This window comes from Lottia gigantea (genome assembly GCF_000327385.1).
Source record: "Lottia gigantea unplaced genomic scaffold LOTGIsca_1, whole genome shotgun sequence".
NCBI classification, from domain to species: domain Eukaryota; kingdom Metazoa; phylum Mollusca; class Gastropoda; family Lottiidae; genus Lottia; species Lottia gigantea.
This window is the reverse complement of record NW_008706746.1, coordinates 4943122-4958092: the sequence shown is the minus strand read 5'-3', so window position 1 is coordinate 4958092 and position 14971 is coordinate 4943122. Positions and strand designations below refer to the sequence as shown.

Below are 14971 nucleotides of genomic sequence, written 5' to 3'. Positions count from 1 at the left end.
GTGTCTAAGTTGAATAATAGCTAACACAGTCTGCAGTCCAGTTCGGTTTTGTATGCAGACGGCTTGAAAGGTAAGACAATCTTGTAATCTTTTAGTAGGGTGCAAAATTAGGAAGTAGGCAATACTTTTTGCAATGCTCATATGAGTGATTTTTCGAGTATGTATGTAACATAACTGAAAATGTGTTCCGTACTTTGTTTTTGGCATTGATCTAGCCATGCTATGTAGAGGATTCGTTTAGATCAAAACATATATTTGGAATCAACATACGAAATTCAAGCAGTAATAAATGTTCAGGTGCTTATAAATATATGTATATTATGTTGTATTGTCAAATCACTATCTATGTTATAAATAAAATCTTACCAGATGCATATAAACAGTTTTTAACAGAAAAGGAATGGACATTCTGCAAGGTCAAAACTTTTTATTTATTTGACCAAAATGCACATCAAGAAATAAAGAGTTTGTTCCCTTCAATGCAAGAGTGTAAGTTTCGAAATCTGTAAATGTATTTGATCTTCTTAAAGATTTGGAAGGTCATAATCGCAAAACATCTTTTTTAATGATTTCGTGTGATCTGGATATCAAAATAATGCAAGTCCGTAGATAGTTGTTTGTCAAGATCGATAATTCAGAGGAAGGAGAGAGAGATGGTTCTATTCAACAAACAACATCAATAAATAATTAGATATCGTTTAGATATGACAGTTTGTCCGATTAGGAAAGTGCCTTTTTAAATCGGGTGTGCTGCTTTCCGGAACTTTTTAAAACACTTACGTTTTGCATTTAATTGTCATGTTTTTTTTTTTTAACTTTTAAACTTTTCAATCAAATCAAAACAAAGAACAATTTATTAATATCAGAACAAAATAATACTTGTTTGTAACATTGTTGTTGCAAGTTATAGCACATGTCGAACAAGATTTCAAAGTTCAAGGGAAATAACTCTAAACGAAAACTTTCAAAAACCCTCACAGTACTTTTCACCTTTTGTGTTTAGCGATGCTAATAAATTCAGAACTATTAATGACGCTCTTGTAGAATGTGAAGTTATATTTGCAATGTGTGAGAGTTTGGCATGTCATCATTTACATTGCATGAAGTTATTTCAGCATTTAGTCCTACTGAATCCATTCACAACTGAATCTTATCTATCAATGCTGATCGAAATTATTGCTTTCCCATGAAAAGAGTTATATAAACATTCTGGAAAAATAACAAAAGTACAAATAACAGTAAAAACTATACAAAAAATGTTGGATTGAGCAAAAATTAAACTTTAAATTGTTTTCATAATGTTAACTGAAATAAGGGAAATAACTTTGTGAGTAATTTTTGACTGGTAGTAAGCCAAGGCTACATGGAAGGCAACTTTCTTTGAATCGTACGACTTACATGGATATTTTGGAGTTATTGACGGACTGTTATGTTCGTGTCCGCAATCGAGTTAGAAGAATAATTGATTAGCAACATCTTATTTACAAAAGAACGTCAAAGTCATTTAAAGTCTTGTATCCATAGCGTTGTGGAGCTCTGGAAGTTGCTACGTCTTTTCCACTCAATTTATTGCCAACCAGATACTCCTTGCCCAGGACTTTTTGTGACCATGCTAAGACTTTATCCATCATTGGTGTATCCACTCCTGCTATTTCACTAATACCTTTGAGAACCACTAGTCCGAAAGGGACATCTTCGGACAAATATCGGAATTTAAAGTCAGGAACGAACTTGCCATCTTCCGTTTCTTTCATAGGATGGACTAAACCATTATACGCGGAATTGGTTCTCAACGACGTTAGAAGAGAGCTTTTGTCAGCGATTTCATCTTTATAAATAAGTTTAAACCAATCAAAAATATGGGTAACCTCACTGATATCTACATCAGGTTTCTTGGCTTTAATGGCTTTGGCTGTAGCAATCAATTCATCAGAAATACCAGACATCAGATCAGCTGCCTCTTCAGTAAGACCATTATAGAATAATGGTTTCTGATCCATTGGTTTACCGTCCCAATAATTCCATATCCCATACATTATTGGTGGATGCATGATAGACTTGGTACTCAATGTTGGCTCCAAGAAATTTTTATAATTTTTTAATACTGGTTTTGGTCCGAGAAGGTATTGAAATGAAGCGAAAGGTTCTTTAATGTTGCTTGAACCAGGGATAATGACGCCATCAAGAAATTCTTTAGTACTGAGGACAGTTACAGCTTTACCGAACTGACTGATTCTAGCCGCCCATGGCAGACCTTCCATAGCAATAACGCAGCACTTCGGGGCTATATCTTTTAAAATGTGGAAACATTGAAATTCGAATCCAGGCTGTCCAGGGCAACCCACTATGGTTGTGTTTGGTTTAACGTAAGGTGCGATTGCTTCAAAGTAACCTTCGTGAGCGAAAGCTGGGACAGCAAAGATAATGATTGATGCTCCATCACAAGCTTTTTTGGCATCATTTGTGATAAGATGTGGCTTGGATTTCACCTGAAATAAGAGAGAATAAAATCTCACATCTCATGTAAAAATTGAATGATGATTCTCATATAGTTCAATAGCGTTTCAGTCATATTTCCTGGTGCATTTAGAAAATATTTTTAACCCTAAATATACCAGCGAAAGTTGTTATTTGACTTGTTTTATAGTAAATCGTTATCAACTGTTATTCGAGTCTAAATTCTGATTATTTAACCTTTAAATTGGTTATCGTGCACGGAAATATTACTATTCTATTTTCAAACCTGTAACAATTTTCTACGCTGGAAATTATCACAAATAATGAGAAACTGGGGAGATTTCAATCAATCGAGCTTTAGATACGATCAGCGGGGGACCAATAGGTTTCATGGCCCCCCGACTACAATATCCACTCATTCTCAGCCAAATGAGATTACCACGCGATTATTCTTACCCTTACCCTACCTTTCTCATCGGATTAATGATAATATATTTTCAACGAATTCGAAGAGAGAAATCAGACCATGTACCCACCTTGGACATTGGACAACAAACTAGAGATGATAATTAAATGTATTTTTATTTCTCCATTCTATCAATGACGAAAACGTTAATGATTAAAAGCGGACAGAACTAATTAAAATTGTAAACTTGCATACCTCCCCATGGGTTCCATCTGGGTGATTAACAGTCAACACCATTTCATCATTTTCTAAAATCTTTGCCCATCTTTCTGCTTCATCTGAGAAGGTATCCAAGACTCGTATATCAACATTCTCGCGAGATGCTGCGAGACCGGACATAACATGGGCAGCATTTCCACCGCCACATACTACAGCTGTAAGTTTTTCTGGCATTGTGGTGATCTCTCTGAAAAAAACAGGATGAAATTATAATATATTAACCTTCAAAGGGGTCTCTTTACGTTGTATACGGATATACGTTTAATAACTAAACAGTGCAGTTGTACAATAGAGAAGTGGCAACTTTCTCGTCAATAACAAGAACCACAAGGCGCATTGAAGAGCAATTTAAGATAGAATGACCTGAATATTGGCTTGGACCAAGAAAACCTCGTAGTGTCTTTTTAAAATCATTATGGGTAGTTGAACATACTGCTAGTCTTTTACTTTTTATATCAGTGCTAGCTCAAGTCTTCAACATGCTTCGAAAAATATTTTTCCCTGTACTTGGTATATTGAACTTGAGTAACTTATGTATATTAACAAGAGGAAGGCTGCTGGAAGAAAACACTCTTTACGTCAAAAATATGCATTATATAGAATGATATATTTAGTGTACGTTTGTATCGCTATCAACTATTTACAACCGTCTGGATTTAAGACTTCAAAGCTGATTATATCATCATCATTATAGTGTGCTTGATATAAATCTCAGTCTAACTTTTTAAAAAGATATTTGGTTCTGGCACCGTCTCAATTCAACAGTCAATAGCATCGCATGCGCATTACAACGCGTAGAAATATTCAAGGTATTTTTCGTAGCTGTGCATGCGTACAGGGAACACTTATACTTATGTATTTAGAGATTCAGATATTCCGCCCGATGTCAGTGGTTCTTGATTAACCTTGATTAGGTTATGACGTCCTTATTGCAAATACAAAATGAAATGAATGGAGTTTTACGCCCTATTTTTCTGCGCCATGTTGACTTATGAAGACGGGCAACGCCATGCAGGGTGCAATGAAGGAAATTTTGACAGGACAGCAGCATTAGCCTGTTCTTTATCGATTTCCAACTGTTGGGGGATCTCTAACGTGATCAGCCTGTAGCACACAAATAACATTCAAGTTTCTAGCTTGTCGTTACTGCCTCGTTGCAATTAGCTTTATCAATTAAGCACCCCTTTCATGAAATCTGATTATGTTCATTGTATTTGTATTTAGTATAGATAAAATAGTTAATGCTGAACATAATGCTGAGCTTAATTACGTTTCATTTTTCATCTACTGGTGAATCGATTTTTTAATCTTGAATATTGTTACTAACGTAGAAATAATTACCATTAATATACAAATAATATACGTTTTGATATAAATTTTGCAGTATTAATATCTTTAATCATGGAAAAAGGAGAAAAATGCATATTGTGATAGTTCACGCATGGTACTATTCGACGATTCAACAATCGGCTCATAGACCTATAATGAGTTTTAATTGAGCCAAGTTTTTATTCTATTGGACAAGTATACATTGTCAATCTGAAACGGGCTCAAAATAGGGCCACCTCACTTTAAATAAAGTGAAAAATCAGAAATCTTTATATCGGTGTCGTAGCTATAGCATTATGGCAATAAGTTCAATTGATTGACGTGAAATTAGGTATGTATGAAAAAATCATAAATACTCGCTAGAACATCAATAAAGCAGTTAGTTTTGTTCGGAATCGCGAATAATATCACCAATATACAATGATTATAAATGTACTCTAATCACAGAAACCTCTACTTGACAACACTAGTGGCGCCTGCATAATCTTGGATTATTATTTTTCGAATCCATCCTTTTATACAATTTGAAAGAGTAGTTCAATTTTGTCATTTAACATTGAAATAATACATATTTCCCAGAAATGAAATGTATTCATGGGCCTTTGAGTAATATAACATATAAATTGAAAATATAAAAACACTCATATTGCAGGTAACAGAAAGTATTGTAAAATCTTATTGTCTGGCACAATTCTATATATAGATCACATGTATATATTATCAGTTAATTACATTAGAAAATCTTCATAGTAAAACCATTAAGTACAATGTGACGGGGTGAAATACCGGTTATTGCTCATTCTCTCATAGGAAATAGTATACCAAGGTCAATTTCCGGTCACTGAATATACCACAAACGATGAGTACAGACACCTAATAATTTAATTACCGGCAACGTTTTGGAATTTACGACATTAGGAAATAAATTGCAATGAGCAAACAATATATCAAAAGAAATTGCATTAACAGTATGGCCATTACGTCATATATGAAACGTCCTCTTCGTTAATGAGAAAGAAAAAGGACTAGTTTTGTAGATCATGCTCAGACATTGGTCAGACAATATTGTAGGAGGCAAGTATGCAAGTAAGAAATTTCGGACTGGTGACTGGAACTTTTAGATCGTATCTATAAGAGAAAATATGAAGCTTCGGTCTTTTTGTTTTGTAGGTAATCGAGTTCTTTAATAGTCATCTAAAAAGTAGTATGGGGGTATTCAAAATTGTCATCCGTCTACCATGAACGGCCTTGACTTGTCAAAAATTAATTTATTGCGTACCTTGATATAGAGAATGAGTTCAAACATAGGTCAAGCATAACAGATTTACATGTATTGTCCAAAAATATGTAGTTTGTACTAGGACAAAGTAAAATTGGACTTTGTCCTAGGGGGATTTTAAATTCTCCTAGATTTTAGTTTCTACTGTGACATATGCATTTAAAAAGTTTGTATCAAAAGCCATGACTTTGACTAGCAATTCACTCTCACTGGAGCAGAAATACACTGCATAGTCAGCGCATTAAATCTCCGAATCTTTCATATCATTCTCTGACGCCACTTAAAATAACAAATGCGCCATTTTGGGGGGTTGATTTGAGTCTTGAATATAGTCTTCAGAAGTACTAGAACTGTACGAAAATCGCATAATTCCTTCAAAAATATCTTCAATAACTAGCTATTTCTAAAAAGAATTTCCGTTTCTTAGACTAAGGTAAGATTTGTAAAAAAAAAATGGCGCATCTGTCCTTTTAAATTGAGAAAAACAAACAAGCCTATCTCACAGTCATCAATATTTTTGTAAGAAATTTAAATGGATAGAAAATCAATTCTGTCTACTGCTGCATAAGTCGTAATGGCCAAGATTAAGTGTCGATACTTTAACGCCCATAAGTGTATATGCAATTTCTTCCAATGATTTATGTCAGAATATTTCTTAACATATAGGCTATGGAATTATATTAGGTCAATCTTCGGTCATATAATTATAGCTTTAATCGAGTGTAAATCAATTGGTATTAACATTCAATCATTCAATTGATCTGATGACCGAATCAGTAAAGTAACAGTAAAAAAGCGTGAAGATGATTTCATGGTATAACTCCCAAGAATTTATTCCTTTCTGGTATTAGAAAAGTCGTTCCAAGTTGATAAAGCCGGGAACCATACCCCAAAGGTGGAACGGTATTAATTATTATATATGATATATATCAACTAATAAAACTTTCTTTTGATACCACCTATCAAAGTAGCCTTAGTATGTACTGACATTGTTGTGTCTTTATGAATATAAATATAGCTTACTAACAGTAAAACTTATAACGAATAGCTAAATGTCACATGCATATTGAACTTGTTGTTTTTTCCTTAACAGTTAATATCACAATTATTGAGATAAATTCTTTTAAAATTAGAGAAAGTTTTATGGCTATTTGGAAGAGATTTTTTACCATTACGAAGAGCACATTTCGCTTAAGCTTCTTCTCTCAAAAAGACGTAACACGTCAATTATGGAGCATTATTTGGAAACAAAATCATTGAATATTGGATTTTTTCTGAAAGTTTTTCCATTTACGTATGAAATGTTACACAAAACTTCTATTCTATACTTGACAATATAGGCTAGAATAGAATATAGAATCAGGAACTATTCTTAACATCATAGATTCCTTTGTTATTTCTACAACTTGACATTGAATTGGCTAACACCATCAAAACTATAAATCAGATTTTATTTCCTCTAGTTTTATTCACGCCAAACAAATCGATAAGAAAGTCTGGAATAATAATGAATTATGTCACCAATAATCAGCCTAGAGTTGTCCAAATTGGTAGACAAGGATTGCAAACCATAGACCGAGAATGTTTCACTTCATCTCAACTACAAAATATTTAGGCCATGGTTCGCCATTTTCAAAGGTTGATTTGGATCTTGAATATCTGTAAATAATCTTTTCTGCAGAAATAAAACTACACAAAAATCGTAAAATCACTTCAAATATACCTCAAACTGGATATTTCACTTGCTATTTTTATATGTGGCGGAGTCTTAAAAAAAGACGAGTCGTCATTTCAATCTCGGGAGAATTCTAGACACATATATAGCTTTGAAGGCTGTAACTTTGACCGTGGGCTATTTCTAATTAGCTTAGCTAAAAAAGAAATCCTGTTTGTGAAAATAAGATATGATTGGTCGAACGGATGGCGAAACTGTCTTTCTACAGGTGTTTGATATCATATTACACCTTTAAAAAATAATAATAAATATCAGTCATTTTTCGTGAAAGAATTTGCACAAGGTAAGGGATCCTTATATTCAACCTCACCTTAGGATCAAAATCCAAATGGTAAGATGCAATTTTAAAGTATATAACATTTAAAGTATTAATCAATTCAGTTTCAAATATATAATTTAAAGCTGCATTTGTCAGAATGACCTTCACAAAGGATATAATCTAAAAGATGGTAAATTTCAAAAGACATCCCCCCACCCCTAAAAAAGCATAATTGAAGACGTCAGCACTGTGTTGTTTCAATGTCAAAGGTCATAACCGTGACCTTCATTCAAGGTTAAAACTGTGGGTTCAAGTGTTGGTAAAAAAAAAACAAAGTAAATGCCTTAACCAAACTCTATGCAACAAATTCTTAAAGTTTGGGAATCTAATTAGTAGTCATCATATTGAGTACAACGTGTGCCAAGTGATGTCTCAGATGAATTCGAGTATAGATATGGAATTCCATTTAAACAACTAAGTCATACGAAGTTACAGTTCACTAATATTAGACAATTGAAAGCGCTGAGAATGCCAGCAAAAGGGCACTTCAAATATGAGCACTATTAAAAGAAATACTGCGATGGGCCTTGATAGAGACACAGGAAATGCCCAATCTTCCACAACAACTAATGACAACCTCCCAATGGGTTTGGTATCTCGATATCCCTATCAGAGTGCACATATCCAACATTTAACTGGTATATCATAAATTTATTTTATTCTCAATATTAGGAAATTTAGATGTACAAGTCATTAGTTTCTATTGGAGTAGATTAGATACTGCTTTCAATATTTGCATAACAAAAATAGCAAATCTCTTATTCAAACTTTAATTATTTGTAATCTGCGGTAAATACAAACCAATGCTACATTGTCAATCTCATCGCAAGTTTGTAACATTATTTAACATAATCGTTATCACATCTATAATTTACTGAACAAATAGTATTCGCCTGCTGATCCTGCAGATGCTGTAACCCTTCCAGCCAGAATCATGGATGGGAACACAAAACAGCAACAGAACACCAAAGTTCACTTACCTGACAATTGATTCAAAATCTACAACTAGACAAACTACACAGACAGCTATCCTAACCGGTCTCTGTAAACGTGAGTGAACAACCAAAATACAAACAACCAGCAATTTATATTTGGCCTTCAGAACGACGCGTGAAGTATCCTTGTAGACCGACTATCTAACAGTACACTGGTTCTGTTGTGATTGAGTATGATATCTTCTGTCAGAAAAGGACTAACCTGTCAGAACCTAATACTATCTATTGATTTTAACAATGGACAGACACAGCTGATAAGCTTCGCAATTATAAGAAAATATAATTGTCTTCGCAAATGCGTTGAGATATTGAATTTTTTTTTTTAGAATAGAAGTATCAACCTGGAAACGGTACTGATTGTCTTACAATGACTTTAAGTGGAAAATAAAAAATAATTCTACAGTTTACATAATGATAAATAATAAAGTTAAGCCTACAATATAAAAATACACTTCCCTTTAAAAAATTCAACCAAAAACAACAAAAACAAATTTTAGAAGTGAAAATGTGTGTTCAAGATTATATTTTTATCATCGCAAAGATTTTCTAAACCAACAGTACTATTTTTTGAGACAAGGAACTTTCGAAGACAGTAGCCTACTTAAAATATATAAGAAGTGTCAAAGTCAAATACTAAAACGAATGATATAAACTTTCATAATTATTTTCTGGAAAATACTACACGTATTCATATGTAAGTCTACCCTGAAGAATTATTTCCATCCTTGTTTCAATTAACTATGATCATCTCATGATGCAGACCGACAATGCTATGCTCTGTGTAGTATGCCATGGGTGAAAAGTTTCTGCATTATTGTCTGAGCAAAGTAAAAATGCTTTTTGAATTTTTTGAATTTTTTATTAGAATTAGAATAGTAGCCTCAAAATAGTACTTTTAATCTTAAAATGAGTTTCTTTTCAATGTAAACTTACAAAAGAGCATATTTTTATCAACACAAAGACATTTTAAGACTATCAGTGTTGTTTTGAGGCTGATATTCCAATTCTCTTTAACAAAAAATCGAAAAAATTTAAAAAAACTTTTTAATTTGCCCAGACAATAGCTTATGTTTTCGAATTCCATTTATCCTGGGATCTTCAGTGACATAATCAAACATATTCCGTTAGTATGTCAGTTTGGAAAACAGCTTTCACTAAAAATCTTGAAGATAGAGTCACATTGGGTTTCATTTTTAAATTGGTTATTCTAAATAAAACAGTTAATTCGAAACTATATTTCGGTTTAATCCCTGAAACTTGCATTTTGTTGTAGAAAAGGAAAGTCATCAGAGACAGTAATAAAGGCGAGGAATGAAAGTGCTGTGATAAGGTTTAGTAGAATAAAACGTTATTGGTATTGGCTTTATCCCAGACAAAATTTATAATAGATTCCTGCATCTAAAGTTTGACGAAGATAACTGGGAACTTTCAAATATTGTGACTGAAGAATAATCTATAAATTATGGCAAACCTTCTGCGCGTAGGATTCTGAAACATAAATAACCAGTTCACCCTTGTTTGGTGTATTATCATAAATTGGGATCCATCGGCCTATTAAATGCCAAGCAGAAACTTCACAAAAAAGAAGGATAAAACTGAAAAAAGACAATTTGATACATACCCAACTATTGTGATCTTTTCATGCAGTTTGTATTATATCTGCCTGCACGCGTTTATGATTCCGACTCACAAGTGATTACAATTTAAGTGAGCTGTAATAATTTTACCCCGTGTAAGATCTACTAACAAAGTCAGAGTGACAATTCACATTTCAAAAGAATGCTAACTCATAGGATGACCCTAGTCCGAAATATCTGCTACTATTCCAGCCTCTAATGGGTATTTTGGGAGCCGCGGTGGCTCAGTGAGTTAGACGCTTGTTCGCTAACCTGAAGGTTCAGGCTTCAATCCCGGCATAGGTCGAGATCATACCTTTGGATTTTTCAACATGGTTTCCCCTTGTCAGCGATACAGGTAAGAGGGGCTGACATGGAAAACGCGTCTAGTCGTTCGGGTGGGACAATAAACCGAGGCCCCGTGTGCTACAGGCTGTGCACGTTAAAGATCCCTCGACAGTTGGATATCGAAAAGAGCAGGCTTATGCCGCTGTCCTGGCAAAATTTCCCTCATTGCATGGCGTTGCCGTCTTCATTAGCTCACATGGTGCAGAAAAGTAGTACGTAAAACACCATTCATTTCATTTCATTTTCTGGTGGGTATTTTGATAGTTGTCGGCTGGAGTAGAGTCAGAAAAAATAGGACCTGTTTAATGGGATTTTTTCCACACCTCCGAAGATGTGTTTTTTTAACACAATATTGAATTACCTTTACAATGACGTGAATGACTGTAAGTTAGTGCTGGGCATCTCCGTAACTTTCGTTTTGTTAGAATCACGTGACTCTGTGACCTTTGAACCAGAGACAAAAATAGTGTAAAAAGAAAATATATCGCCGTGTAATATTTTGTGCAATACCTGATAGAATATTCCAAGTTAAAGGTATACTACCTCTTACTCTCTCTGACTACATTGAGTCTGAATTGAATTTTTTCTCTCATTTCATAAATATTCAAAATAAAATTTGGGTCCATAGAAATATTTGGTTCAGTGATTATACATTTGAAAAATGAATAATCCGAGATGACGACCTCGTTTCACTGTTTGTAAATATAGTATAGTATAGAACATACTAAGCATGTCAACAATCATGTAATATTTGATTATTTTGTTATAAACTGATTAACATTGGTAGAACAAAGAAGACCTAGTATAGGTCGCCCAAGACGTTATGGAAATTGCATAATATTACAAATGAACTTATTCTGGTTCTTATAATATGCTTTATTAAGCTTATATCTTAACTTACTCTTCTTCTACCAATGTTAATCAGTTTATAACAAAATTATGGAAAGCCGGTGCGACATCAATGCCAATGCCAAATGACAATTCTTTATTGCGATTATTATTAGCCTATTAGCCAGGGAAACCAGTGATTATACATTTGAATACACTTCCCTCCCAGAAAATTCTCGTGCAAGTGACCTCCTTTTCGGACTGAAAATTACCCTCTGTAAAATCATGTTTACAAATATTAACTTTTGCAATGGTTAACATTTTCATCAACCCAAAGGCAATCTAAGAATCTCAGTAGTAATTTGTAATTGGTATTTCAATTCATATGAAAATGTGTAGTCAGACAGTAGGAAGGTGACCAAAAAACTGGTCAAATGAGTCTTTGTGCATCAATGGACATAACAATACAAGAGAACACCTTTATAGCCCAATAAATCCAGTTAAAATTCATCAAACTAAGTAATTATGAACATAGAAGCGTGGATATATCGTCTTGTATAGAGATTCTGTTCTTTAGTCTTGTCACCTGGTAAGTCCAACTGATGAATATATATACATGTATACACTTGTTGATCAAGTTAGATAATTTAGATTTTGATCTGCGTACAGAATGTTAAGTCAGTCTTTTTCGCACTATATTCACAAACAGTGAAACGAGGTCGTCATCTCGGATTATTCATTTTTTTTCCTGAAGCAGAAACAAGCATGTCAACAATCATGTAAAATTTGATTATTTTGTATGGAACGCCGGTGCGACAACAATTCTAAATGCTGAATGCCAAATGACAATTTTTTATTGTCTCCCCTTATTCTTCCTTTCCCGCCATATCATTATTATTAGCCTAGAAATTGACAACCTAGAATAGAACATCACTGTTTCTCTTGTGGGGAAACGTTTTATTCACCACAAATCCCCAAATGAGATGGAGGGAGGGGGCAATTGATTTCACCTACAGTCGCTATCCTCAATCTATAGTCACTATATACCAACCTACTATCATCTACAATCACTATCCTCTATCTATAGTCACTATATACCAACCTACTATCATCTACGAACACTATACTATATACATAGTCACTATACACCAACCATCATCTACAATCAATATCCTCTATCTATAGTAACTATACACTACTACTATCATCAACAGTAACTATCCTCTATCTATACACCTACCATCATCTACAATCAATATAGAGGATAGAGGATAGTGGCTGTAGATGATAGTAGGTCGGTGTATAGTGACTATATATATAGGATAGTTACTGTAGATGATAGTAGGTTGGTGTTTAGTGACTGTAGATATAGTATAGTGATTGTAGATGATGGTAGGTCGGTGTATAGTGACTATAGAAAGAGGATGGTGACTATAGATGATGGTAGGTAGGTGTATAGTGACTATAGATAGAAGATAGTGACTGTAGATGATAGTAAGTAGTTGCATAGTGAATATAGATAGAGGTTAATGACTGTAGATGATAGTAGTTAGGTGTATGGTTACTATAGATAGAGGATAGTGACTGTAGATGATAGTAGGTCGGTGTATAGTATAGGGACTATACATATAGGATAGTGACTGTAGATGATAGTAGGTAGGTGTATAGTGACTATAGATATAGGATAGTGACTGTAGATGATGGTAGGTGTATAGTGACTATGTATATAGGATAGTTACTGTTGATGATAGTAAGTTGGTGTATAGTGACTATACATTGAGGATAGAGACTAGATGATAGTAGGTTAGTATATAGTGACTATAAATAGAGGATAGTGACTGTAGATGATAGTAGGTTGGTGTATAGTGACTATATATAGAAGATAGTGACTGTATGATAGTAGGTTGGTGTATAGTGATTTTGTATCTAGGATAGTTACTTTAGATGATAATAGGTTATGTTTAGTGACCATAGATAGAGGATAGTGACTGTTGATGATAGTGGGTAGGTGTATGGTTACTTCAGTGACTGTAGATGATAGTAGGTCGGTGTATAGTGACTGCAGATAGAGGATGGTGACTGTAGATGATAGGTAAGTGTATGATCACTATAGATAGAGGATAGTGACTGTAAATCATAGTTGGTAGGCTTATAGTTACTATAGATAGAGGATAGTGATTGTCGATGATGGTAGGTAGGTGTATAGTGACTATAGATTGGGGATAGTGTTTGTAGATGATAGTGGGTAGGTGTATAGTGAATATAGATAGAGGATAGTGTTTCTAGATGATAGTAGTTTGGTGTATAGTGACTATAGATAGAGGATAGTGATTGTAGATGATAGTGGGTAAGTATATAGTGACTATAGATTGAGGATAGCGACTGTAGATGAAATCAAATGGTTTTAGCGTGGATTGTCGCAAGAGACAACTCCTCCCTCTCATTTCAAGTCTTGCCCCCAACCACCCCCATCATCACCACCACCCTCTGAATGAAAAAGTCTAGTTACGCCACTTCGTCCCCAACTATATCCAAAATTGAAAAACACTGTCATATCATAATATGAATTTATTTATCAAAATGAAACACAAAACATAGCACACAATCTAAGTAATAAGACTAGCTGTAGTTTACTCAAAACTTTCTTAATTGATAAATAAAATAAACTTAAGGTCACTTAATCAAAAGCTGTAGATTTATAGTTATAGTTTTGCCCATATTTCCCCCACAATTAATACAAAAATTAGGGATTTGTGGTGAATAAAAGGTTTCCCCACAAGAGAAACAGTGATGTTCTAGGTTGTCCATTACTAGGCTAATAATAATCGCAATAAAGAATTGTCATTTGGCATTGGCATTGATGTCGCATCGGCCTTCCATAATTTTTTTATAGGCCGAGGATATTCGCCACCCGGGTGGCAAACAATTATTCGCCACCCTCATTTTTTATTTGCCACCCGTTTTTAAAACTTTAATTTCTCTAGAGACTGACATTATTAGCTGTGAAGGCTATAGCGTTACATGCATTATAATGTTTTTTTATGTTCATTAGAAACGCTTTTTTGCAATTCCTTTCAGAAAAATGTACGAAAATAATTGATAATCGCTGTCCCATTGGATGGCTATTTATAGTCAACCGGTGTAAAGTCAATTTGGCCACCACTTTTTTGAATCACTTCTATGAAATTTAGTCTCGATATTCATGTCACCTACAAACCTCACGTGGCTCTGCATTTGTTTTTTTTAAGCCCGGAAGCGTTTTTTCTTGACATTTCCTGGCAAATTTAAGGATTTTTTATATAGTGTGTGGGAGATCCCACCTTTTGAAGATTTTTAGAATCGGATTCCCAAAAAGGCGAATTCCTGACATTCCCTATAGA

The 14971-nt window shown here is 34.1% G+C and overlaps 1 protein-coding gene across 1 annotated transcript; it reads right to left on the bottom strand.

The window, feature by feature from the left end:
- Window positions 1–785: 785 nt before the first annotated feature.
- LOTGIDRAFT_202998 (hypothetical protein) lies at window positions 786–8846 on the bottom strand. Its single transcript, XM_009045679.1, has 3 exons — window positions 8785–8846; window positions 3119–3329; window positions 786–2489 (listed from the first exon to the last, which is right to left on the bottom strand). The coding sequence occupies exons 2-3, from the start codon at window positions 3314–3316 to the stop codon at window positions 1482–1484; spliced, it is 1206 nt and encodes a 401-aa protein (XP_009043927.1). The 5' UTR covers window positions 3317–3329; window positions 8785–8846; the 3' UTR covers window positions 786–1481.
- Window positions 8847–14971: the final 6125 nt, after the last annotated feature.